Consider the following 26,106-nt stretch of genomic DNA (forward strand, 5'->3'; position numbering starts at 1 on the left):
CCTTCGATTGGGGTGGATTAACACTTTGATGAAAAACTTGGATGACTCCTCATTAGATATGAATATGCATTGGGGTGCCAACAATTGTTTTGGGCAACTCATTTGTTATACAAAGTATTTTTACGAGATTGTCGGTGTTCAATGGCTCATCAAGGGTACATCTCCCATGTCCGTCGGCCGGTATGTACCCGGCCTCATTTCTTCAACTACCTTGTAGGGACCCTCCCGATTGGCCGTCAACTTGCCATGGATGTTTCCTTTGTTGGTGGCGGCTGACTTCCTTAGGACCAGATCTCCTACTTTTAAGTCCCTTTTGTGGACTCTTCGGTTGTAGGCCCTTTTCATTCGGCTCGATATCTTGCTAAGTTGAGGCGTGCCGTATCTCGGCTTTCTTCGACCAGGTCCAGGGAGGTTCTTAGGCCTTCCTCGTTTTAAATGCAGGTTAAAAGTGGCCGTTCGAATGTTGGCACCGTTGCTTCAATCGGCGGGCGCCGGACCCATAGACTAGGTGAAAAGGAATTTGTACCCGTCGCTTCTTTCTCCGTGGTCCGGAGGGACCATAGAACGCCGGGTAGCTCATCGGCCCATCTTCCCTTGAGGTCTTCAATTTGTCTTCTTCAAGCCGTTGAGGATCGTTTTATTGGCTGCCTCACTTTGTCAGTTGCTCTGGGGGTGGCGGACGGAGGAGTATGCAAATTTGATGCCGAGTTCTTCCAACCAGCTCATTATTGTGTCACTCCAAAATTCTCGGCCATGGTCGAACACCATGACTTGGGGTAACCCAAAGCGAGTTATGACATTTTCCCAGATCACCTTTCTTACGGCGCGCGATTTTCGCGAGCACGCCACGGCCTCAACCCATTTGGTGAAGTAGTCGACGGCGGACGATTAGGAACTTTCTTCCTCCGGATGCCGTTGGAAATGGCCCTAGTAGATCCATTCCCCACTGTGCAAAGGGAAGGGGATTAAGCACTGGTTGTAGGTCTCGGGAAGGTGCGTGTATCACCGGAGCGTGCATCGCGATTGTTGCATTTTACGGTTTTGTTTGGAATCCTCAAGCATGGTGGGCCGAAGTAGCCGGCTCGGAGAGCTTTGTGGGCTAGTGTTCTTGCCCCCATGTGATGACCACAGATGCCTTCGTGTATTTACGTCGGTATTAGCTCTGCATCGGTGGACCGACACATCTTAGGAGTGGCCTTGTCGCGGACCTCCTATATAACTCTCCTTCAAACACCAAGTACCTTGCTGCGATCCTCTTTATCTTTTGTGAGAGGTTGCGGTCCTCTGGTAATTCATTTGACAGTTTATACCCCTTTATCGGAGTCATCCATGTTGTCTCGGTTTCCACGTCGCACACCATGCCGATGGTTTCGTCAATGCTTTTAGCGTTCCTGATGTCCACAAGCACGGTTGGTGATATTCTTTATGGTTGAATCGCCGGCTTTGAGAGAGCGTCGGCCGGTTGTTCTCGGACACAGGTATGTGTCGCATTTTGAATGACTTCAATTTTGAGGTCTCGGCTTTTACCTTTTCCAGGTATCTTACCATCCCATCGTCCCGAGCTTCGTACTCTCCTTCGTATTGGTTAGTCACCAAGAGAGAGTCATTTTCAAAATGATGTGTTACGCCCCGGCGGCTCGGCTAACTCAACTCCGGTTATCACCGCCTCATATTCGGATTCGTTGTTTGAGGTCGAGAAGGTAAACTTCAAAGCGTACTCGAACTCGTCCCCGTTTGGGCTGATGATAAGGATGCGGCTCTGGCCGTTCGTTGTGGAGGATCCATCGGTATATACCTCCCACATGCCGGGACACGATTCTTCCTGATACGTGCACTCGGCCAAGAAGTCTGCCGGCGCCTTTGCCCTTTTATCGAAGGCCTTGGTTTGTATTGAATGCCGAAGCGGATAGCTCCCTTTGCCCATTTGATAAGTCTGCACGATTGTTCGAATTTTTCAGTGTTTTCTCCACGGCTGGTCGGTTAAAGACCGTCATGGGATGTGCGTCGAAGTAGGGTTTCAACTTCCTTGCGGCAACAACCACGGCAAAGGCGCTTTTTCAATCGCGGGTAGTTTTCTCGGCGAACAAGTGTATGGTGATAAAGTATATTGGGTCTTTCTTGCTTGTTTTCTTCTCGACGATTACAGTGCGACCGTGGCGAGGTTCTTGCTAAATATAGATATAGCGTTTCCCCGCGTCGATGCGGGACGGGGTCGGGAGAGTTTGCGGATGGGCCTTGGTTGTTTGAAAGCCGTGCTCTGTTCCTCCCCCAGTGAAGTCTTTATTCCCTTTTAGCACTTTGAAGAATGGGGTGCTCTTGTCGGCCGACCGAGAGATAAAACGGGCAAGGGCCGCCATCCTCCCGGTCGATATCATAACCTCTTTGCGATTCCTTGGCTCCGCAGTCTAGAATTGCTTGGACTTTCTCGGATTGGCATCAATTCCCCTGGCGCTAACAAGCACGCCGAGGAATTTGCCGGCCCGGACACCGAAGTTGCACTTTGTAGGGTTAAGCTTCATCTTGTATTTCCTTAGTGAACAAAATGTCTCGTGTAAATCGGCTAGGTGCTCGCCGTCGGACTTGCTTTTGACAATAGCATCGTCGACGTAAGCCTCAATGTTTCGCCCTTTTTGATTTTGGAACACTTTGTCCACCGAGTCTTGTGTAAGTCGCGCGGCGTTTTTTCAAACCAAACGGCATCATCTTGTACATGTAGGTGCCGTGTATGGTGATGAATGCGCATTTAGGCATGTCTTCCTCTCGCCATGAATACCGATGGTATCTGAAAAGGCGTCGGCAGGCTCGGCATTGTGTAGCCTGCCGTTGCGTCTATTAAACTATCTATCCGAGGCAAGGGGTAGCAATCTTTCGGGCATGCTTTATTAAGTTGCGTAAAATCAACACACATCCTCCACCCTCCTGATGACTTTTTAACCATTACAACATTAGCTAGCCATTCAGGGTATGTACAAGGGATGATAAAGCCTGCATCTAACAACTTATCAACCTCGGCCTTGATGGCATCTTCCTTTTCGGCCGAGGAGTTTCTCATCCTCGCTTCACGGGCGAGTATTTGGGGAGTACGTTCGGCTTGTGAACGATGACTTCTCGGCTTACACTGGCATCTCGGCGGTGAGTACGCAAAGACGTCTTTGTTCCTTCTCGGCAGTCTAGGAGATCGGCCCTGAATTTTGGTTCCAGGCCGACACCGCGATCACGGTGCGTCTGGATCAATCTCTATCTGTTCGGTCTCAACCCCTTCGACCATGGCGACGTGGTTGGTGCTCATCGGTTCGTCCTCTTGTCTTAAGGATGGGTTCTTCCCTTTTTCCTCTTTCTTTGCCACTTTGAAGGATTGCATGTTGCATCCCCTGGCCGATATTTGGACGTTGACCACCTCGTCTTTTTCGTTCTTTGAGACGAGTTTATGAACCTCCCCGCGGTCCGAGATATACATCGGTGTCGGGGCCGGATGGACATTCTGAGCATCGACCTCACTCGGGGTGACACGGCCGATGAGAACGTTGTATGCGGATGAGCCGTCGATGACCACGAACTCGGACATCACATTCTTGGCGCGCGTCGGATGGCCGAACATCACTTTGGTAACTTGATAGACCCCGGGGGACCAAGCCTGCCGGAGAAGCTGTACAATGGGTTGGTGCATGGGCTAAGGTCCGCAATTTTCGGTGCCGAGCCCAGAAAGCACTCCCGAACATGATGTTCGTGTAAGCACCGTGTCAATCGGGCATCTCATGACCAGGTGGTTAGCTATGTCTAAGTGGACTACGAGTGGGTCGCTATGTGGGGCGATGATTCCTTCGTAGTCCTCCTTCCCAATAGTTATGTTCGGGATGTTGGAAGCGCGGGCCATTTGTAGTGGGCACGAAGTTGACGGCTTTGATCTGATCCGTTCAGTCGTTTGTGTCCATGAGCGGATCCGCCGTTCTCGTTTCCCGATGACAACATGAATTGTCCCTATCCGTTCAAAGACGGACTTTTTATCTGAGCCGCCGGTGTTAGTCTTTTGACCTCCGGCAACATATTTGCCGAGGCTCCCCTTCCGGATCAGCTCTTCAATGGCATTCTTCAAATGCCGGCAGTCGTTGGTTAAGTGACCGGTGTGGCCGTGGTACTCGCGATGTAGGGCTCGTGTCACCGTCCCCCTAGGTTTGGGGGCCTTTCCCCTCGCCCCTCGTTTCGCTCGGGAGAAGACCTCGCGGCCGATACGACCGGGGGTGTGATCTTTGTACTTCTTATGGTAGTACGGACTGAACTCCCCGGCGTCCGGCGGGTTACGCTTCGGCGGGCTGTCGGTCCGCGACCTATTATTGTCACGGCGCCCTTCATCCGGCTTATCCTCCCGGTGACTCTTTCTTTCTGAGTGCCCGGCCTCGCCGTGGCCTATCCATATTTTGTGATAGTCTTCGACCTTAATGGCTTGGTCGGCCAATTTCCTGGCGGACTCAAGGCTCAGGCCACCGCACTTGATGAGCTCGTTTTTCAAGTCCCCTCTGGGGAGGCCCTTCATCAGTGCGAAGGCCGCTAGTTCATTGTTCGGCTCCCTAATCTCTTTGAACCCGGCATCGAACCTCTTCACATAGCTTCGGAGTGACTCGCCTCCCTCTGCTCGATGGTCGGGAGATCCGATGTCTCGACGGCTCTCCTTTTATTGGTAGAGTCTTTGGGCCAAAACGCGTCTCTTAGGTCGGAATAGGAGTATACCGACCCATCGGGCAGTCCCTTGTACCAGCTTTGCGCCATTCCAACCAAGGTCGTTGGGAAAACTCGGCACCAGACCTCGTCAGGTTGCTCCCATACCGACATGTGAGATTCGAAAGCCTCGGCATGATCGGTTGGGTCGCCCTCTCCTTTGTATGATATAGACGGTAGCTTTAGCTTTGGCGGCACTGGTCTCTAGGACGAGGCACCGAGGGGTTGTCTGACCACGTGTCTAATGACACGCGGCGATCGGCTCCTCGCATCCCTAGTCCGGCCCCTCTCCCCGTGGCGGGAAGGGCTTCTTCTCCGACTCTGGTGAGTCGGACTCCTTCTTCGACTCTGGTGAGTCGGACTCCTTCTCCGACTCTGGTGAGTCGGACTCCTTCTCCGACTCTGGTGAGTCGGACTCCTTTCGCTCGTCTGGGGCATGCCTCGTGGGCGTCGCGGCGACATCGTCCTTCCGCGAGTGCGGGAAGGGCTTAGTTCTACCACTGACACTCTGGGCTCCCCCGGCGTCTTGGTAGGCTCAGCCTCTCTTAGTGCTTCGTTCAGGTTTCTCGGAGTCACCTTTTGGGCCCTAGCCTCCTGGACGGGTCCCGCCGCTCTTGTCGGTGTGACAAGTGTGGAGCGCGGCGACAATTAGGTCCAGGAGCGCCCGGCTTTCTTGCATCAACCACACGCCCCATGACGGTGACCTGGTCGGCGGGCAGCGGCGTATCTGGCATTATTGGCATCCCGAACTCCGGTTGAATTATCCGGCTGGTGGAGGGCTGCACAACTCCAGAATTGTGGACGGTATCTTCTGGGTGGAGGGGCTCTTCGGTTACGAACACCTCTTGTTCTTTTGACATCCTCTTAGCTTGTTGGGTGGTTTTTTTTTTTTTTTTTTTTTTTGTTTGGGAATGACTAGCTTCTAGTATCGGTCCCCACAGACGGCGCCAATTGTTCCGGGTATGAATTCCGAATCAAGTTTGTTTACCACGCTAGCTTTGTCGAATAATGCCTCTTCTAGCCTTGATTGCTCTCCTCGGCTTTCTCCTGCAACAACGAGCAAACTGAGGGCTTGGCTTTGTGCCAAGCGTACTCACTCCGACGCTCAAGTCAGTGAACTTATTGTGATTAAGTAGTATGTTGCTTGATGACGTGTATTGTAGAGAGATGAGAGAGATAATACCAATTTAAGGGGTTCCTAGGTTAGATTCTGGATCCCTTCCTCAATGAGGATTGAGGAGTATTTATAGACTTTCACCTTTTGTCACGTAGTGGCCAAGTGGGCCAAGTGGCACAGCAGGTGAAAAGACTGATCTACCCTCGGCCGAGGGACCTATGGCAGGCCGACGAGCCTGGTTGACTCCATGCCGAGGGTTCTTGGATATGAGTACGCGGGTAGGTGCCCCGGCTGGTAGGTTGCCATGCCGAGACCAGGTGGCAGCCGAAAGGCTGCATCGGCTGGGATGTCTAAGTCATTGGCTTGCTGTGGATATCTTTGACCTCGTTCAATATGTTGACTTGGTCAGCGGGCACAGAATATGCCCCATCAAATATAATATAATTTCATACATTTCACATACGTCTGAAAAAAAAATGCTTCTTACCACTAAATCAAACAAACAACAATGAAATATTTTGCACAATAATTTATTTATTTCTGATTTTGGGGGTGCGGCGCCCCCTGCACCCCCCCACCCCCCACCCCCCCCAAGAACCGCCCCTTATTCTAGATATGTATTGGACCTAATATATGGTCTCTATGTGTCACAATATCTTAAATGTCGTAAATTTTATATTTAAAAGGTATGCAGATTTTACTCATATTATTAAAATCAATGTGTGCTTTTCACTTTCTTATTTATATTTTTTACTTTGTTTAAATTGTTACTTTGTATATTGTAACAAAAATTAAAAAAAAAAAAATAGTTGTATGCTTCAAATGCATAAAAATAAGCATAACTTTTTATAATTAAACTAACAATCTTATCTTATTTTTTTTAATCATAAACTTATTCCGAGTAAAAATGTAAGATTCGTCTATTTTTATTCTTAGTATTTTTGCACATTAAGAATTGTAGATGATGGGGCATATTCTGCACCGCTGACCAAGTCAACACATTGAGCAAGGTCAAAGATATCCACAGCAAGTCAACGACTTATACAGCCTGGCCGATGCAGCCCATCGGCTACTGTTAGCTGGGTCTCGGCGTGACAACCCGCGGTAGGGACACATACCCGCGTACTCATATCCAAGACCCCTCGGCGGCGAGTCAACACGGCCCGCCGGCCTGCCATAGGTATCTCGGCCGAGGGGTAGATCAGTCTTTCCACCTGCTAGCCACTTGGCCACTTGGCCACTACGTGACAAAAGGTGAAAGCCTATAAATACTCCTCAACCTTCATTGAGGAGGGGATCCCACGACTAAAACCTAAATACACTATTCATCTGGTAATATCTCCCTAATCTCTCTACAATACGTATCTAGCCAAGTAACACAGCTTAATCCTTTAAGTTTACTGACTTGGGCGTCGGAGTGAGTACGCTTGGCACACAGCCAAGCCCTCGATTCGTTCATTGTTGCAGGAGAGGCCGAGAGGGACGACAGAAGCAAGAAGGGTTCAACTCAAGACATTATTCTACAAGCCACGGGTGGTAACTAATAACTGCTCTGGAAATTACACCCGGAACAATTGGCGCCGTCTGTGGGGAAAGACACTAGAAGCTAGTCACATTCATTCCCAAACAAAAAAACAACAAATCAACAAAAACCCACCCAAAAAGCTAAGAAAATGTCGAAACAACAAGAGGTATTCGTGACGGACGAAACCGAATTTTACCACGATGATGTCGTCCACAAATCTGGAGTCGAGCAACCCTCCACCGGCGGAGTAATTCAACCAGAATTCGGGATGCCAATAATACCCGACACACCGGTGCCAGCCAACCAGGTCACCATCATGGGACAGGTGGTTGACGTAGCAAAGCTGAAGATGCTCCTGGACCTAATCAGTAATACGCCCGCTCACACTGTCACGCCGACAAGAGCGGCAGAAACTGTCCAGGAGGCTAGGGCCCAAAATGTGACTCCGAGAAATTTGAACGGGGCACTAGGAGAAGCCGACCCAGCCAAGACGCCGGGGGAGCCCAAAGTGGGCGCGGTAGACCTAAGTCCTTCCCACACTCGTGGGAGGACAGCGTCCCCGCCACACGAACGAGGCTCACCCCGAAGGAGCCAGAGGAGTCCGACTCAGCAGAGTTGGAGAAGAAGTCCAAGTCGAAGAAGGAGCCCCTCCCGCTACGGGGGGAGGAGCCAGGGTAGGGATGCGAGGAGCCGGTCGCCGCGTGTCGTTCGACACGTGGTTAGGCAGCCCCTCAACGCCTACGTCTTGGAAGTCCCGGTGCCGCATAAGCTCAAGTTGTCACCTCTGTCATACAAGGGAGATAGTGATCCAGCCGACCACGCTGAGGCTTTCGAGTCTTACATGTCGGTATGGGAGCAGCCCGATGAGGTCTGGTGCCGAATTTTCCCAACAACTTTGCATGGGATGGCTCAGAGCTGGTACAAAGGGCTTCCCGACGGCTCGGTGTACTATTACGCCGATCTAAAGGATGCCTTCCTAGCCCAGTACTCCTGTAACAAAAGAAGAGCCGTAGAGACATCTGACCTCCTGACTATCAGACAGGAGGGGGGCGAGTCTCTCCGGAGCTATGTGAAGAGGTTTGATGGAAAGGTCCAGCAGATTCGAGAAATTAATCCCCGGCGGCCTTCGATCGATGAAAGGCCTCCCAAGGGGAGCCTTAAAAACGAGCTCATCAAGAGCGGAGGCACGGGCTTGAACGCCGCCGGGAAGTTGGCCGACCAAGCCATCAAGGTAGAAGACTATCACAAGACACGGGTAGATCCCAGTGAAGCCGAACACTCAGAAAAGAAGAGTCACAGGCAGGACAATCAGGACGAAGGACGCCGTGACGACAACGGTTCGCGGTCCGATGGAAGACGCCGTGAGAATAATAGATCACGGTCGGACAGATCCGACCGGAAACAGGACTCGGCGGGCGCCGGATGGAACTCAGGAACGTACCATCAGAGGCGGTATAGTGAAAAGACCCCTCTCGTCGTATCAGCCGCCGAGGTCTTCGCCCTGAGCAAAAACGAGGGCCAGAAGTGGGAGAGACCCCCCAAGCCAAAAAGTGACGGTGACACGAGCCAGTACTGTGAGTACCACGGCCACACCGGCCATTTAACCAACGACTGCCGCCATCTGAAGAATGCCATAGAGGAACTGATCCGAAAGGGAAGCCTCGGCAAGTACGTTGCAAAGGTCAAAAGACTAACGCCGGCATTCAGACAAGAAGTCCGTCTTCGAGCGGATAGGAGTGATTCACGTTGTCATCGGTGGCAACGAGAACGGAGGGTCCACTCATGGGCACAAACGACACCTAAACGAGCTATACCAGGCCATCAACTTTGTGCCCAACTCAGGGATCCCCTCCGCAAACATCCCCGACATGACTATCGGAAGAAAGGACTACGAAGGGGTCATCGCCCCTCACAGCGACCCGCTTGTAGTCAATTTGGACATATCCAACCACCTGGTCAAGAGGTGCCGATTGACACGGGCGCATACACGAACATCATGTTTAGAGAATGCTTCCTCGGCCTCGGCACGAAGATCAAGGACTTGAGCCCCCGCACCAACCCCTATACGCCTTCTCCGGAGCGGCCCGGTGCCGCGGGATCAATCGGACTCCGGTGACGTTCGGCGAAAAGAACGCGGCTAAAAACGTCCTAGCCGAGTTCGTGGTCATTGACGGCTCGTCCGCCTACAACGTTCTCATAGGCCGAGTCACCCTGAGCGAGGCCGACGCGGTGATGTCCATCCGGGCCCTAACACCGCCGTACGTCTCGGACCGGGGAAGCGCATAAGCTCGTCTCCAAAGACGAGAAGGATGAGGTGATCAACATCCAGATAGCCGCCCGAGGATGCAACATGCAATCCCTCAAAGAGGCAAGGAAGTCCGAAAAAGGAAAAAGCCCGTCCTTACAGCGGGGAAGGCGACCTCATGGATGCAACTAGTGGCCGATCGGGAGGAGTACTGTGATGAGCCATTAGGGCATTGGCAATCTCGTAGAAATTTATGTAGCTGCGGAGGTGCCCAAAATAGTCGTGGACACCCCAACGCATGTTTTTACCTAATGAAAAACCATCCAAGCCTTCCATCCAAGCAAAATTTTCACATCGATTATCTATCAAGAAACAGACGCCGGCTCACATCGTCACACCGACAAGAGCGGCGGTCTCCATCAAGACATTAGCGCCGTCGCAGTCACCCCAAGTAGTAGACGCCACGGCTGTCACCCCAAGAGGTAGACTCGTCGCGATCACTCCAAGTGGTAGACGACACGTAACACGCTATCAAGATACAGACGCCGGCTCACACTGTCACACCGACAAAGAGCGCAGTCTCCATCAAGACATTAGCGCCGTCGTCACCCCAAGTAGTAGACGCCACGCAGCGATCACCCCAAGAGGTAGACTCCGTCGCAGTCACTCCAAGTGGTAGACGCCACGTAACACGCTATCAAGATACGTACGCCGCTCACACTGTCATACCGACAAGAGCGGCAGTCTCCATCAAGACATTAGCGCCGTCGCAGTCACCCCAAGTAGTAGACGCCACGGCAGTCACCCCAAGAGGTAGACTCCGTCGCAGTCACTCCAAGTGGTAGACGCCACGTTAACACGCTATCAAGATACGTACGCCGCTCACACCGTCATACCGACAAGAGCGGCAGTCTCCATCAAGACATTAGCGCCGTCGCAGTCACCCCAAGTAGTAGACGCCACGGCTGCCACCCCAAGAGGTAGACTCCGTCGCAGCTCACTCCAAGTGGTAGACGCCACGTAACACGCTATCAAGATACGTACGCCGGCTCACACTTTGTCATACCGACAAGAGCGGCAGTCTCCATCAAGACATTAGCGCCGTCGCAGTCACCCCAAGTAGTAGACGCCACGGCAGTCACCCCAAGAGGTAGACTCCGTCGCAGTCACTCCAAGTGGTAGACGCCACGTAACACGCTATCAAGATACGTACGCGGCTCACACTGTCATACCGACAAGAGCGGCAGTCTCCATCAAGACATTAGCGCCGTCGCAGTCACCCCAAGTAGTAGACGCCACGGCAGTCACCCCAAGAGGTAGACTCCGTCGCAGTCACTCCAAGTGGTAGACGCCACGTAACACGCTATCAAGATACCGACACCGGCTCACACTATCATACCGACAAGAGCGGCAGTCTCCATCAAGACATTAGCGCCGTCGCAGTCACTCCAAGTGGTAGACGCCACGGCAGTCACCCCAAGAGGTAGACTCCGTCGCAGTCACTCCAAGTGGTAGACGCCACGTAACACGCTATCAAGAAACAGACGCCGGCTCACACTGTCGTACCGACAAGAGCGGCAGTCTCCGTTAAGAAACCAACGCCGGCTCCCACGGTCAATCCGACAAGAGCCATCGCACATTACACTCGCAAAAGCATTCGAAGTGTCTTGGAAGCGTTGAAACACAGTTGAGATACGCACTCTAAAACGGCCCCGGCCAAGCCGAGGCGAGAACAAAAAGGGCGCTCAATTAGGAATACAGGAAGATAACTCTGACAAAGATAAGATAAAGACCTCGGCCAGGCCGAAGGCGAAAGAGACGAACTATTATTAGAAGATAAGTTACAAGATTACAAGTGAAAAGAATACAGACGACGGCTGTCCCCCCAGGGATAAGCCGAAGCACAACCTACCAAAGTTGTACAAAAAGCAAAAGCTACAATTATGTTCATATACCAAGAGATAGCGGGGAGGAAGGGCTGAGTAATTGGCCCTCGAACAGCTGAAGCAGATCTGCTGTAAACTTGTTCTCATCAAGCAGCACATGGTAGTGAGGAGCTGAAACAGATCTGCTGTAAACTTGCTCTCCTAAAGTTCGTTTCGCCGCCATCGATATCGGTAGCCGCATCTTCCCCAGTAGGCAACCCAGCAGCTTTTCTAGCAGCCTCAGCCTTGGCCTCGGCATCCTCAGCTGCCCTCATCCTTTCAGCTTCTTCCTTAGCCATCCTAGCCTTCTCAGCAAGAGCTGCTTTCTCCGCGGCCGCCTCCCTCTCCATCTTCGCCTTCGCCGCCTCCTGGGCCTTCTCCACCGTGGCTTTCTCCTTAGCCTCGAGCTTGTCATCAAGCAGCACGTCGAACCTGCCCCACGGGAAGGAACCATCAAGAGGGAAAAGCTCCCCAATAACTTCCCTAGCAGCGTCTTCGGCCAAGTCCCGGAACTCGGCGCACAGTTTGGGGAGCATGACGGTTTGGAGCATATTGATGTCCACCTCCTTTTGCTTGATGATGGCCTCTTTGCCCCGAATCACCTCCGCCTGGGCCTTAAACAGACCCCTGTATTCATCCCTCTGCTGGAGACAGAGGTCAGCACGCCTCTGAGCAAGGCTACTTTTCTCCAGCAGCTTCGCAGCCTCGGCCGCCGCAGACTCTGCCTTAGCCCTCTCCAAGAAGGACCTCCTTTTCAGCGTCCTCCCTAAGTTTTCTCTCGGCCAGGAGCGCCTTCTCGGCTTCTCCCTAAGCCCTCGCTCATTGAGGAGCTCAAGCTTCGCCGACGCAGCCACCTGCTTAGTGGCGTTACGCTCATGAACAGCCCGAGCCACGGCCTTCTCTTGCTCCCTGAGACGAGCACCGGTAGCCACGTTCCACCTCGCCAGCTCCCTAATCAGCTTCGTGCCCTCCTCTATAAGCTCGGAGACGGAAGCCTTCTGGGATGAAGGGACGGTGGTCACAATTTGACCACTAACCCGCGGCTGGGAGACGAAAGCCTTCTGGGATAGAGGGTTGACGGCGGCGCCTTGGTCACCAATCTGCGCAGAGGACCCCACCGCCAGCTGCCCGACGTGAGCAACAGCCGACTGCGGTTGGTCTGCAGAAATTCAATTAAAACATCAGTATCAACATTGACTTACCAGAAACACCTAATGACACGGCTAAATTTAAGCCACAAGCTAGACAGGTACCGTGTTTGGCCTTCTTGGCCAGATGAGGCACTTCCTTGCCAGCGGTAGAAACTGTCCCTCTCCTCTTACGGATAAGGGGAGATCCCTCCGCGTCAGAATCCCCCTCATCGGGAATGTCAACAATCTCCACCTTCTTAGGGGAGGGGATGGGAGCGGGAACCGCTGTCGACGCCGTTTTTCGCGTCCGACGCACTACGCCGCTAACAACCCTCGCCTGCGCCTCCTCCTTGCTCAAGGCCTTCAGCCGTTGTTCCATAAGGTCGTTCGGCGACGTCCTACGATCATGGGCTAGAGCCTTGGGATGCAAGTTAGCAACGGTTTTATCTTTGTGCAGCCCCATTCTCCGAAGAAGGTCCTCAGATAGGTCCGGTCCAAAGTGGTCTGCAAAAGAAACGAAGCAAGAGTCAAGTAGAGGAAATAAATCGAGGTCCGAGAAAACAGGAACATTGAGAGCGGTGATGGGCCTCACACCGACCCCACTCACCCTGCGCAAGGGCCTAGGTATGAGGCCAACATAGCAAAGCGGCTCATTCTCGAAGAATGATCTGCGTCGAGGGATCCATCTTTTCGGCATCCCACTCTTATCCACCTCGAAGAGCCTCATCGCCTTGACCTCTCGTCCTCCTTGGATGGACCCGTCAAGGCGTCCATTTTCGATGTTTCGGGTGACCCATCCGTCATGCTCCGCCCCCGGTCTCACACCGCAAATTAACTGGTCTTTGGAAGGAGCGAGGGCGCGGATAGTCGTCCAGCACCTTAACGTACACCCACCGACCCCGCCAGTCCTTGCAAGAAGAGAGTTTGTGAGAGACATAACCCCGCTCCGTTTGCACACTATACCATCCGACGCGCCAGAGATCGATGGTTTAAGATGATGAAGTCGGCGGAATAAATTCACCGTCGGAGCCTCTCCCTTAAAGAGACAAAGCCAGACGAAACCGATTATGGTTCTCATGGCCAACGGGTGCAGTTGGGCAACGACGACGTTCATAGCCCTAATTATGGCCATAACATACCCGTTCAACGGAAACCGGAGCCCGTACTCCAAATGCCGCATGTACACGCCGGTGTGGCCCGGTGGGGGGCAACAGACGGACTGACCCTCCCCAGGGATAACAATTTCATATCCTCTACCAAAGAAAAAATGGCCCTCGAAAAGTTTCTCGCCGGAACAACTGGCAAACTTATGGGACCAAGCACGGTCAAGAACGATCTTACAGACATAGCCGTGATCCATGACGCATCTCTCCCCTCACTAGGACGAGATATTTCCTCCTCCTCACCGAAATCATCACCAAAATCACCACAAGAATCTTCATCCTCCCATTCCTCCAGAATTTGAGGATCAACTTCGGGAGAAGGAGACCTATGACCCTCCGACACAGGCCCACTAGGTCCAAAGATCGTTGAAGACATGTTCTGACAAATTACTAGCAAGATAAAAGAAAAATTCGTTTGTTTACCTTAAAAGGAAAAAGTGCTCACGGATCAAAGAGACGAAGATTGGAAGAAAAGGAAGCCCTTGAAAGTTTAAGAAAGATGAAGATTTTAGGAAAATTTGAGAAAATGAAATTAGTGACCAAAATCACGAAAAAACTGCCCTATTTATAGGAAAAAAGCCCATAAAGAAGGACCAATCAGAGCACAGCCCATGAAGCGACGGCCAATCGGCGAAAGCGGACACGTGTCGAGCATGCAACCACGGAATGTCAATCGTCGCAACAGTTAAACGTCAATCAATGCAACCGTGACCAAGCGTCTTCAACACGCCCATTCACATCTCTTCGACTATTCATCTTCCTCAAACAAATTCCTAGGTATCCGGTCACCGCCGCCACCGATCAACCAAGCCAGGAAGCACGGCCGGGGCAATCAAAATCAACCAAGACTCTCGATTGGTCTCGGCCGGCGTCATGTTCTTTTCCACATCGGATGCCCTTTACGCATCCATGTGGAGGGGGATATGGTATACGGACGGCCTAACAAGAGCCGCGCCGATGCGAGAAGAAGAAGAAGTCGATCTGAGAAAAATTTTCGAAAATACTTATGCAGAATATATGCTCAACGTACATCGGAGCCCATACCACGGCATAGACTACGCTGGGGGCAAATTGATGGGGCATATTCGCACCACCGACCAAGTCAACACATTGAGCAAGGTCAAAGATATCCACAAGCAAGTCAACGACTTATACTGACTGGCCGATGCGGCCCATCGGCTGTTAGCTGGTCTCGGCGTGACAACCGCCACCGGGACACATACCCGCGTACTCATATCCAAGACCCCTCGGCGGCGAGTCAACACGGCCCGCCGGCCCGCCATAGGTATCTCGGCCGAGGGGTAGATCGGTCTTTCCACCTGCTAGCCACTTGGCCACTTGGCACTACGTGAAAAGGTGAAAGCCTATAAATACTCCTCAACCTTCATTGAGGAGGGGATCCCACGACTAAAACCTAAATACACTATTCATCTCAGTAATATCTCCCTAATCTCTCTACAATACGTATCTAGCCAAGTAACACGCCTTAATCCTTTAAGTTTACCGACTTGGGCGTCGGAGTGAGTACGCTTGGCACACAAACCAAGCCCTCGATTCGTTCATTGTTGCAGGAGAGGCCGAGAGGGACGACAGAAGCAAGAAGGGTTCAACTCAAGACATTATTCTACAAGCCACGGGTGGTAACTAATAACTGCTCTGGAAATTACACCCGGAACAGTAGATGATTAAAAATAAAATTCAAAGTTCATTTATAGAGTATATTATTATTAGCTCTAATTGTTAAATTCTCTACACATGTCAATCTAAAATATCGTGCATTGGCACGAGATCTACACTAGTTTTAATTAGTAAGGGGAGTAGTGAAAATAATAGAAGCAACAACGGAAGTTAGTTAAATTATCAATATTCATGTGACAGTAGTGAATGTAACAATAATTACTGTGGCAGTAATAAAAGTAACTGTAGTAATAACGAATGTAATAAAAGTAACAATACTAACAACAAAAGAAAGCATATATATATATGAACAATTAGCTAACTAATCGATTTAAGTAAAATATTAATAGCGGAAGTAGTAAATTTGTCTCATAATTTATTTCATCGTAATTTAAAGATATGACATAGAAAAATATATTAAAGATAAATTTATAAATTATAAAACTTTAAAATAGTTTTATTTAATTGAAAATAAATTTTAATGGTAATTAGAGTAATCCGGACGTGCCGGACATCAATATTAGTGGTAATTAAGTAGGATACCACTTGGTTTTTTGTATTTATACTCCGTACTCCATAATTTTTTTGTTTTTTTAATACTTGGTTTCCTAATGCTACAACAACAGTACAACACTAGTTGTGTTTGAAAACAAAAACTCGATGTCCTACTTATATATATAATGTCTCGGATACAAATCTGATAAACATACTACAACAACAATGGGAGCTCTTGAAGATATAATCTATAACAACATACTACCAAGGCTTCCAGCCAAGTCTCTGTTACGTTTCAAGTGCGTATCGAAAATTTGGTACGATCTGATAAACAGTAGTGACTTCATTAATCTGCAGCATAAACGTACCCTTGTATCCCCTACCTCGGACGACACGATTTTGGTTGTTCCTAGTTTCTATAATGTTTCCTCTTACACTTACTTTGATGCAACTCAACCTACAAATAACCGCAAGCTACTACCACATGCTCCCGCTCCCGTTATTATTGTCGGATGTTGTAACGGCTTGATTTGTTTACGATTTGAACGTGGCTGCCTCGGGTTATGCGATCCCTTAAACAATTGGGGTGATTGTAGGATAATTCCACCTCGTATTGATATTATAACAACCAATTCTACAAATTCCCATGGTTATGGATTTGGTTATGATTACGTCAGTCGGGTTTACAAGATAGTCAATATTGAGTCTAGTCCATTCTTTAATCGGGTTTATGTTTTAAGTTCAGGAATCGGCTTCTGGCAAGAAGTCTGGGGTGGTGTTCCAATACACACGGCCGCTTTTGGAGCTGGCGTCTCTACAAATAACAAGTTACATTGGATTCTGAGATATAGTGACTGTTACATTGTTAGTTTTGATCTTCACACTGAAGTATTCGGGAAGATATCGATACCCAGCACGAGTAAGGATAATTACCCGTGGACTGGATGTGATATGATTGTTTCAGATGGGCTATTATATTTACATATGCCAAATAATAAAGACGGTATAGTTGATTTCATTGCTGAAATATGGGTAATGAAAGAGTACGGTGTTGCAGACTCTTGGACTAAGCTGCACAGCTATCCTCCCGGTGCCTTTCGTTATCGGGGGTGGCACATCTGGTTGATTGATTTTAAACTAGGACGAGTTTTGCTAGCTAATTATTTTCATACTGTCAGGACTACAGTCGAACCTTTCTGGTACGATCTTCAAGACACCTCGACGACTAAGGTTGATGTGCCATATATACGGCGCATCCGTGAGGGTAAACCATGGGTATGTGTAAGCAGTCTTATTTCAACACCACATCTTCAAAGTTTTACTTCTTTTACACTTAGTTTGAGCGAGTGTCCGACGGAATTTTTTCGCGATGATGTGATTCAAGCTCGAATCGACGATCTCCTCAACTTAGGCAATTATAATTAGTACTCTTGTAATATTCTCCGAAATTTCAATAAATCAGTATTTGCTCGAATTTTCTTTTTACTAATAGGCCTCTTGTTTGTGTATGTCATAAGTATCCCAACGCATAAGATTTCTATACATGGCAGGAATCCTAATGGTGATTTAGTTACTATTGCACGTCTAAATTAAGTGGTCACAGAATTTGGATTCTCTATAACGAATAATTCGTAATTAGAGATTGAGATTAAAATCGAATAATGTTATTAATAACCATATCAATTTGGTTAGTGTTAGGGCCATTTTAACGCCATGGCGGCGTGTCCGCACCCATCGAGAAGGAGACAAGAGTGTCCTTAAGGTCCTATTACCATCCAATAAGCACCACCTATGGGAGGAATTTAATGGTGAAACTATTGCACATCTAAATGGGAGGGAATTTGGATTCTCCGAATAATGGGTTATAGAGATTGAGATGGATCACTTGAATCTCGAATATTTATACGAGTGATAAACAAAAGTGTAGTGATTCATATCCATATCAATTAGTCACCCCTAAAATTTCTAACGAGCTTGCCTTAAGCAAGTAGATATGGTCATTAAGGGACTCCGGTTAGAATGTTCATGTCATATTTATAATGGGACGAATATAAAGCTGGAAGTTAAAAAAATACGGAAAAAAATGGAACGAATTAAAATAATAGTTATCCCTTCAATTTTTTTTTTTAAATAATAGTCCAATACTACAACCATGCAAATTTCTTATCAATTTGGTTAGCAACCCCTAAAATTTCTAACGAGCTTCATGATTACGAGTTCATCCTGGAAAATTGCATTAAAAATCAATTTGTCTTGAGCAAGTAGATATGGTCATTAGGGGATTTGTTCATGTCATATCTGTAATGGGACGAATATAAAGCTGAAAGTTAAAAAAAATATGGAAAAAAATGGGATGAATTAAAATAAGAGTCGAATACTACAACGATGCAAATTTCTTAGAACCCTAATATATAAAGATTACAATCTATACACACCCGTTAAATAAAAAACTGGTAATAAACGATAAAAAAAATATTTAATAATAGAAAAATATAGTTTCAGATCGGATATTCAAATATTTTAGTTCTAATATCCAAATCTTATCAAAATACCAAAGATTTCAGATCAGATCCGATCCAACCCTAAATTTCGGATCAGATATCTAAAAGTCCGGATCAAATTTAGAGCGGATGTCGGCTCAGTTTAGATAATCGAATTTTTACTCCGTTTTAATTTTTAAAACGGATATACCTGTCTAAGAGATCGAGACCAACCGTTTGACTAATTCCTACCATCGACTAGCACAGTATCAAGCACTCCAAAGTCCCAAGGCTAACTTAAACAATGAATCTCCATTATCGTTAACGCTGTCTGTGGCTTTAACAATGGAAGAATGAAGGACGTAAGAAGATGCCACGTGGCGGATGAATGCTGTTTTGTCGGAGAATAATGACGATTCCCTTTTTGTTTTCTACCAAACACAGGTGATCACCATTGTTACTTTTTGCGTTAATTTACCCTTTTGTGCTCTTAATTTTCAATTGTATATTGTTACTGTATTAATTAAAAATGAGTTCTTTAGTTGTCCTAAGACGTAATCTAATGTGGGTTTTTGTGTGTTTGGTTAGCAAAATTCATTAGATTTGTGGCCCTGGTTAAAAGATTGGATTAATCCTAGATTATGTTGTACTTTATGCATATTATTAATCTAATAAAGATTGAGCCTTTTCATACTTATTACTACTTATTAGTTATGTGTATTTATCTAATTTGTTGTTAACGGGATTTGAACTCGATTGATAAATACCTCATTTCATAACTTTACTGATTGTACTAGCTGACATCTACATATTGTTCCTATGAATTACAAGGTTATAATGTGAATAAAAAAAAGGAGGTTTATGCAAAGTATGTGAATTGGTTGTAAGTTTATACACATTATATAAAAACACAATTTGATTTATTGGAAATGAGTGTCTCACAATGTAAAACCATTTTTCTATGGGAGTGAGCATAAGACTCGCATATTACCATTTATAAATATAGTTTTTTTAATGTTTTACGCAAAAATTTTCATCTTGGGGTCATGCAAAAATAGTCTCTTTGTGTTGTTAACATAAGGGTAAGACTGCGTACTTTCAACCCCTCTTTTCCCGCCTCCCGCCGCAAGAGCCATTGTGGCACGGGGATAATGTTGTTGTAGAGAGGTGTTAAAGGTAAGCAATCTCAAATCTAATTGATGCAATAATAAAATGATAGTAAAAGCTCTTTCTTGCAATAATTCTTCAATTATTATCTATGGGAGATCCTCATACTTTTGGAAGTCAGAAGTTGCCAAAGTATTTTTATTTTTTTCATGTCCTTTTAGTATTCTACTTTTGTTCTTTGCCCTTTAATTTTTTACTATATTGCTGCGCTCTTTAATGTTTGGAAACTCTATGAAGTGCCCTATGGTTAAGCACCAACCTTCCACTCCACGAAAGGTCATGATATACTAGTGCCACCATGCGTTTTGCGGCTTGTGTGCTATACTATCACGTATGCTCGGAGTTTATCCAGTGCGTGCATACCTGTCAGTGGTTGCGGGCGAGTAATAGTTAATGCAGTAAAAGAGTAATGGTTTGTGTATAGTTGATTTATATGTCCCTAACCTTGTTTCATGGTAATGCAACTAGAAAAACAAATGTGTGGTTTGTTCATTGATCTCATATCCGAAACTCCCTTATTACTCTGCCGGACCGCCACATAGGAATAACTACATATGTCGGACCCTCCCTTTACTCCGCTTTTTAATTAATAGGAATATTTATTTTGCCAAGTACATCTTAGGAGACTCAAAACCCCTCAAAACTCGAAGTGGTAGTCCGTGCACAACTAACCATTGCCCAATGGGCATTTGAGTGAGGGAGCGTAATATGAATATTTATATTATCTGCAGAAAGCTCTTTTTAATGTGCCTTGATTTTCAAATCAGCCTTTCCTAGTGAAAAGTAATCGACATCCCCTTGCTGACATTCTAGCTTGTAGCATTGATCTGACTATAATTGAGCTGGTACGGTTTAGTACAATTTGGGCGGCTCAGTAGGTAAAAATGATGTCGAACGCATAATTTATTTACTAATACAGCTGATTAAGTAGCCCTGCAAATCTGCAATATCCAGGAAGTTTCCATTTTCAATATAAAATTATTAGTGCACCTAACATTATGGTCCTTTGTGTGGTTAATATGTTAATGGGAAAGATTTATACTGAAATAAGGGCATGATTCTTTGTGGATTACATACTAGCTAATCAATTCAGGTAGCATTGTTAGCATTCATAGGTACTTTTATACAACTACTACATCTATTCTTGGATGCCTCTTCTTGTCTTTCTTTTGCTGACATGATTTTTTAATTCCTTTGGAAGTGTTTAGGGTAGATTATGACTTCATACAGTAAATCATTAGGAATGCGTGCCTCTGCCTCATAGCATGCTTGCTACAATTGGATTTTTTTCGGTGTCAAATGAAGCACGGGTATTACAAACTAGGGGAGGGGGATTCTAAGGTTGAACCAATTATCCATAATACCTACGTCTTAACCAGGAGGCTAAGACATCTTCGGTTATAATAATTATATGTTATGTGGAAGGATTAACAATTAATTTCCAGAGATAATTCTTTCAGCTCGGTAATGCAGTGATGAAGGTATAGACTAAAGTATAGCGTTCATTGACAAAATTTGAGATTATTAACTCACCCCGGAAATTAATTACTCCGTAACAAATAAAATCATGTCTTCATAGTTCCTGGCAACAAAATCTTTGAGGCTTATTACCATAAAACTATTCAAGACTTCTAAATCATGATTTAAAGTTCCTCTGGCACTCTGTATAGTAGTCTTATTTTCTCAAAATGGAAGTCTAGTTTCTGGTTATGACATGCAAGATGCATGTCTTGCAGTCTTAGTCTTCTGGATACATAGCTCATGTCCCCAAAATGAACGTAATTTTCATTGTTGTTGGACTCTGAAAAGGACATTATGAAAGATTAAGGAGCCCTTGAGTTATTTACTGGGGTAAAACTTCACCAATCTACCTAGTTTTGCCTCGTCTGTCTTTTCGAATTTTGTTAGGCCACTGCTAGCCTTTTTTTTTTCAACTGTTTTTGTCCATTTTTTCGCTTTGGGATAGAAATTCTTCTCAGGAGGGGGTAAGTATCGAGTCCTTCTGTCGGCATCTTCTGTATTTCTGCCTTTTCTATCAAGGGTCCTTTAGTTAATGTTTCAGTTCTCCAACAATGTTGTTTTAAGATAATAATAATAAGACAAGTCATGTTTCACTTTTGGCAGTTGAGTTTTGGAATTTGGCTGTTGTTCCTGTTAATTTGTCTGATTACCTTTTGGCGCCTGAGCCAATTCTCGTAGAATTCTCGACTCATAGACTCTAGTTCTATATAAAGCTCTGAACTTCCTCATTTCAGCTCCAAATTGTTTCTTGAACATCCTTATCAAGCTTTTTATTTCCCTTAACTGCCTCTAACCTAATACAGTTTCGGTTTTCATCTGATAAAAAACCATACTTAAGGCCTAGTGTGACTTGCATGCAAGTATATATTTTCAGAAAGGATGGCCGCGAATGATGTACCATGTTGTGAGACAATGTTTTGGGTTTATTTGATTACATGCATTGCGCTTGTTTGTTTTGCTGGTCTTATGTCAGGTCTTACCTTAGGACTTATGTCCCTCAGTCTTGTGGACCTTGAGGTTCTTGCAAAGTCTGGTCAGCCCAAGGACAGGAGAAATGCAGGTTAACTTAGGATTTTTCGATTTTCGTCTATTCTATTCTTATTTCACCTTGAGATTATGTTTACTCATTTCTCTGGTATTTTTTTAATTACAGAGAAGATTTTGCCCCTTGTCAAAAACCAGCACCTACTTCTCTGCACCCTCCTCATATATAATGCCATGGCAATGGAGGTACGTTCACAAATCAAATATTGAGGTTTTGATAGTCGTTTTCCTTAGTTTTATCATTCATTATGTTTCTTCTTGTAGGCTTTGCCAATTTTCCTGGATTCAATTCTTCCAGCATGGATATCCATTTTGATATCAGTGACGCTTATTCTTGCTTTTGGCGAGGTAAGTCAGAATACACTACTAGCAGTTCTTTCTCCCGGAATTTTATCTCTTCTTTTGTTTTTCCCTGGCTTCAGCAGTTCAGGTCTTGGATGTTATCCATGATGGTATTCGACTATTCGTAAAGTTTAACAACACAGTAACTCTATTGCGATGCAGATTATTCCTCAAGCTGTGTGCTCTCAGTATGGACTGAGCGTGGGTGCAAAACTATCCGTCTTAGTCCGTCTTCTAGTCATCATTATACTGCCCATCGCTTATCCAATCAGCAAGGTAATTATATTAGTCAAAAGAAAATCCATTAACAGCTTCTTAGGGTCGAGATATCCTAAATCAGGCTATGATATAAAAGGGTTCATCATGTCTAGTCGTAGGTGATAACGATCCTGTAGGTTAATTTCTTTCCAACTTGAAATGTTTTGTTTAACATTTATATGTATCTGAGGAAGAATAGAAATAAACAAGAGAAGTGTGCCATTAGCAACTTTTAGGTTCTAGATATCAAAAATCTTTGTGACCTTAGCCTAGAAGAAGTGCGCAAAAGGGTAAGGATCAGTGAGGTACAAACCAAACACCTCGGGGTGCCTTATGTACAGTTGTACACATCGAATCTAGAGAGTTGCAGTATTGTAAAATTTCTGTAGTTACCTTTTAGTTCTTTTAATTTACTACGCCCTTCCCTTCTCTTTGCTCTATTACCCTTACCTATTACTTCTGTACGTGTTGGTCATCCAACCAACAAAAAAAGGACAATGCTGCATTACAGAGTGAGGGTGCGTAATAGGAATATTTATAATAGGTCGCCATCACCTTAAGGTTTACCTTGCGTCTCCTTGGTCTGCCTTGCGCCTTTTAAAAAAAAAGGTTGCGACATGAAACAGTTCATTGTGTATAGTCTTAGGAGATCGTACTCCTGCAAGCTACTGTCTTGAAAATTTTGTTTTCTTAGTGTAAAATATGAACATATGAAGTTGTGAAGGTGGAAGAATGAACTACATATTTCTGTGTTACCATGACAGCTTTTAGACTTGCTGCTTGGAAAAGGACATTCCGCTCTGCTAAGACGCTCGGAACTGAAAACGTTTGTAGGCCTACATGCCAATGAGGTTAGTGATCTATATAACCGCTTCTTAACTTGAAAGTCCAGTGTGACTTAATGATCCAACCAGCAGGATCTTTCAGTTATACGATTCCGAAAAATGTTTGATTAATAAAATTTCACTGTGAAAATATTTTGGTAAAATCAGGCAGGCAAAGGCGGAGAGCTGACCCATGATGAAACTACTATCATTGGAGGAGCTTTAGATTTATCCGAAAAAACAGCCAAAGATGCAATGACTCCTTTGTCTGAAGTATTCTCCCTGGACATAAACGCTAAACTCGACAAGTATGCTTTTTCATATGTTTTACTTTTTCCTCCCATGATTTTTTGTTGCATTATATCTATGTTGACGATTTTTGTTTTAGGGAGACCATAGAGCTGATTATGAGGAACGGACATAGTCGAGTGCCTATCTACTCTGGCAACCCATCAAACATCATAGGCCTTATTTTGGTACGGATACAGTGTTTCTTCATATTTGCTCGTTTTTCAATTACTGTGTAGGCAGTGTAGTATCATAATATATTCTTGAATGCATTTATTAGTCATTCCATTTAGCAGAATTTGCATGTACAATTTTGAATTTAGGTGAAGAATTTGATTGCTTGTCGTCCCGAAGATGAAACTCCAATCAGAAACCTCACCATCAGAAAGATTTTCAGGTTTGAGATTTTCTCAGTTCTATGAAACTCATTTCAACTGTAATATATTCACTCTAGCGATCCGGACGATCTGTTCTAACACATGCTGTAATTAATGCAGATTCTATGATAAATTTCCCCTCTATGATATACTAAATCAGTTTCAAAAGGGTCACTTCCATATGGGTATAGTTGTGAAGAGTGAACTCGAGATCAAGAATTTGTCAGATACAAAAGGTTATGTATTATCCGATTTAGTGAAGCAAACCTATGATTTCCTCGTGTTTTTATAACTGACTCTAACATGATACATACAAATCCGCAGGTACAAATCATTTTTATCTCAAAAAAGATAAAAAGAAAACCTCAAAAAATGCTTCAGTTGTACATTCAGCTGAAAATTCAGCTTATAGTCTTCCGATGATTGATGCAATGGAGCTAGGAAAAAGCGTGATACTACACTATGGAGATATTGATATTCTGCAGGCACCTGATCTGGAATCTTTTCCAGATTCTAATGAAGAAGTTATCGGCATTATCACCATGGAAGATGTTATGGAGGAATTACTGCAGGTAATCTGAAACCGAGCATCTTTCTTTTCTTTTTGTGTTTGTGTTTAAGCCAGCTTCTGAGCTTTCAGCAAGTCTTGTTTGAAACCGTCTCACTGTGAGACCAACTTAAATATTCATCAAACAATAAATGAGTCCTTCGAGAAAGCATCGTACATTTTTTTTTATTTGTTACTGTGTGTACATAATTTGGCAGTATGGTTTATAGCATTTCTTATCAGTTTGTGCATGGGATACAGTACAACTCCGGTACCTTACTATAAATCTGTCTTTTGTCCGTTTTGCTGAATTACAGGAAGAGATTTATGATGAGACTGATGAGTATGTCGATGTTCACAACAGGTAAGATATACATTCTCTGGACATACATACAAAGTTGAACTCTGAACTACACCATGTCTACTAATGAATGAGTGACATGGCTAGCAGGAAAAAAATTGAACTTTTAGTAAAAATCCTCGATTTTTTTTTATAATTACTCTAGTGCATTGTTGATTTGCCTCTCCTAGTTTTTCGAATTATGTTTAGCCTTGATGTCTACTGAGGTTGACCATGGCTATGACTGACACAGCTGCATTCCGTGGGATGAAAATAAATTTCGTGTTTTTGGCCTAAAATGGAATTGCAGGATCAGAATCAATATGCTATCTGCTCTAAGAGCATCTCCAAGATCTTCTAGAGCAACACCGACACGAGTTCCTTATCCAAGTCTGAGGACCCCAGTAGCATCACCTCATTCCTCGTACCATAACACTCCGATTTTAAGGTCGCCTATTCAACCTTATGCTCCTTCACCACTGATAAGACCTACATTACTAAGCTCTCCCATGAGATCCAGGCTGGCTTCTCCTATAACATATCCCGGAACTCCCACGCAAAGTTCTCCACTGAAGCAGTCATCGAGTAATTCGTATGAGAAGCTCCGACAGCCCGACCAGTGATCGTCTAAGAGTTTATCAGGATCTGCTTTGTGAATCTTGTGTGTTTGTGTTTGCATACACCGAAAAATTTGCTATTGTTTGCAAGGTTCATGAGCTAGTTCCTTAAGACTCTTTGTATGAAAGTTGTACAAAAGCAACTCTTTTAAGTTTATGAGATACCTTAATAGCATGCTTGATTTTTTTTTTTTTAAATGGCTCTCTTATGTTACAGGTGACTAGTTTCTTACTATGGTGATTAGACAATGAACATTCAAAACCGCAATAAAATCCATACTCTTTTCACTATTTTATTAGATGTCAGCTAT

At 45.5% G+C, this 26,106-nt stretch overlaps 2 protein-coding genes across 4 annotated transcripts; both read left to right on the top strand.

The window, feature by feature from the left end:
• Window positions 1-16,215: 16,215 nt before the first annotated feature.
• On the top strand, window positions 16,216-17,415 carry LOC141639521 (F-box protein CPR1-like). The gene has a single exon (XM_074448632.1). It carries the CDS (start codon window positions 16,216-16,218, stop codon window positions 17,413-17,415), a length of 1,200 nt encoding a protein of 399 aa, XP_074304733.1.
• A 1,326-nt stretch (window positions 17,416-18,741) lies between these two features.
• On the top strand, window positions 18,742-26,086 carry LOC141639520 (DUF21 domain-containing protein At5g52790). Of its 3 annotated transcripts, none has more exons than XM_074448630.1 (13): window positions 18,742-18,914; window positions 22,132-22,218; window positions 22,312-22,388; window positions 22,467-22,550; window positions 22,707-22,820; window positions 23,567-23,653; window positions 23,795-23,934; window positions 24,015-24,102; window positions 24,238-24,311; window positions 24,412-24,527; window positions 24,616-24,863; window positions 25,156-25,202; window positions 25,489-26,086. In XM_074448630.1, the coding sequence occupies exons 2-13, from the start codon at window positions 22,149-22,151 to the stop codon at window positions 25,799-25,801; spliced, it is 1,458 nt and encodes a 485-aa protein (XP_074304731.1). In that variant the 5' UTR covers window positions 18,742-18,914; window positions 22,132-22,148; the 3' UTR covers window positions 25,802-26,086. The 3 variants fall into 3 exon arrangements, with proteins under 3 accessions (XP_074304731.1, XP_074304732.1, XP_074304730.1); XM_074448631.1 differs by lacking the exon at window positions 18,742-18,914 and adding an exon at window positions 19,562-19,646 and having other exon boundaries at window positions 25,489-25,970; XM_074448629.1 differs by lacking the exon at window positions 18,742-18,914 and having other exon boundaries at window positions 21,939-22,218; window positions 25,489-25,970.
• The last annotated feature ends 20 nt before the right edge of the window (window positions 26,087-26,106 follow it).

Source organism: Silene latifolia, unplaced genomic scaffold (genome assembly GCF_048544455.1).
Source record: "Silene latifolia isolate original U9 population unplaced genomic scaffold, ASM4854445v1 scaffold_426, whole genome shotgun sequence".
NCBI lineage: Eukaryota > Viridiplantae > Streptophyta > Magnoliopsida > Caryophyllales > Caryophyllaceae > Silene > Silene latifolia.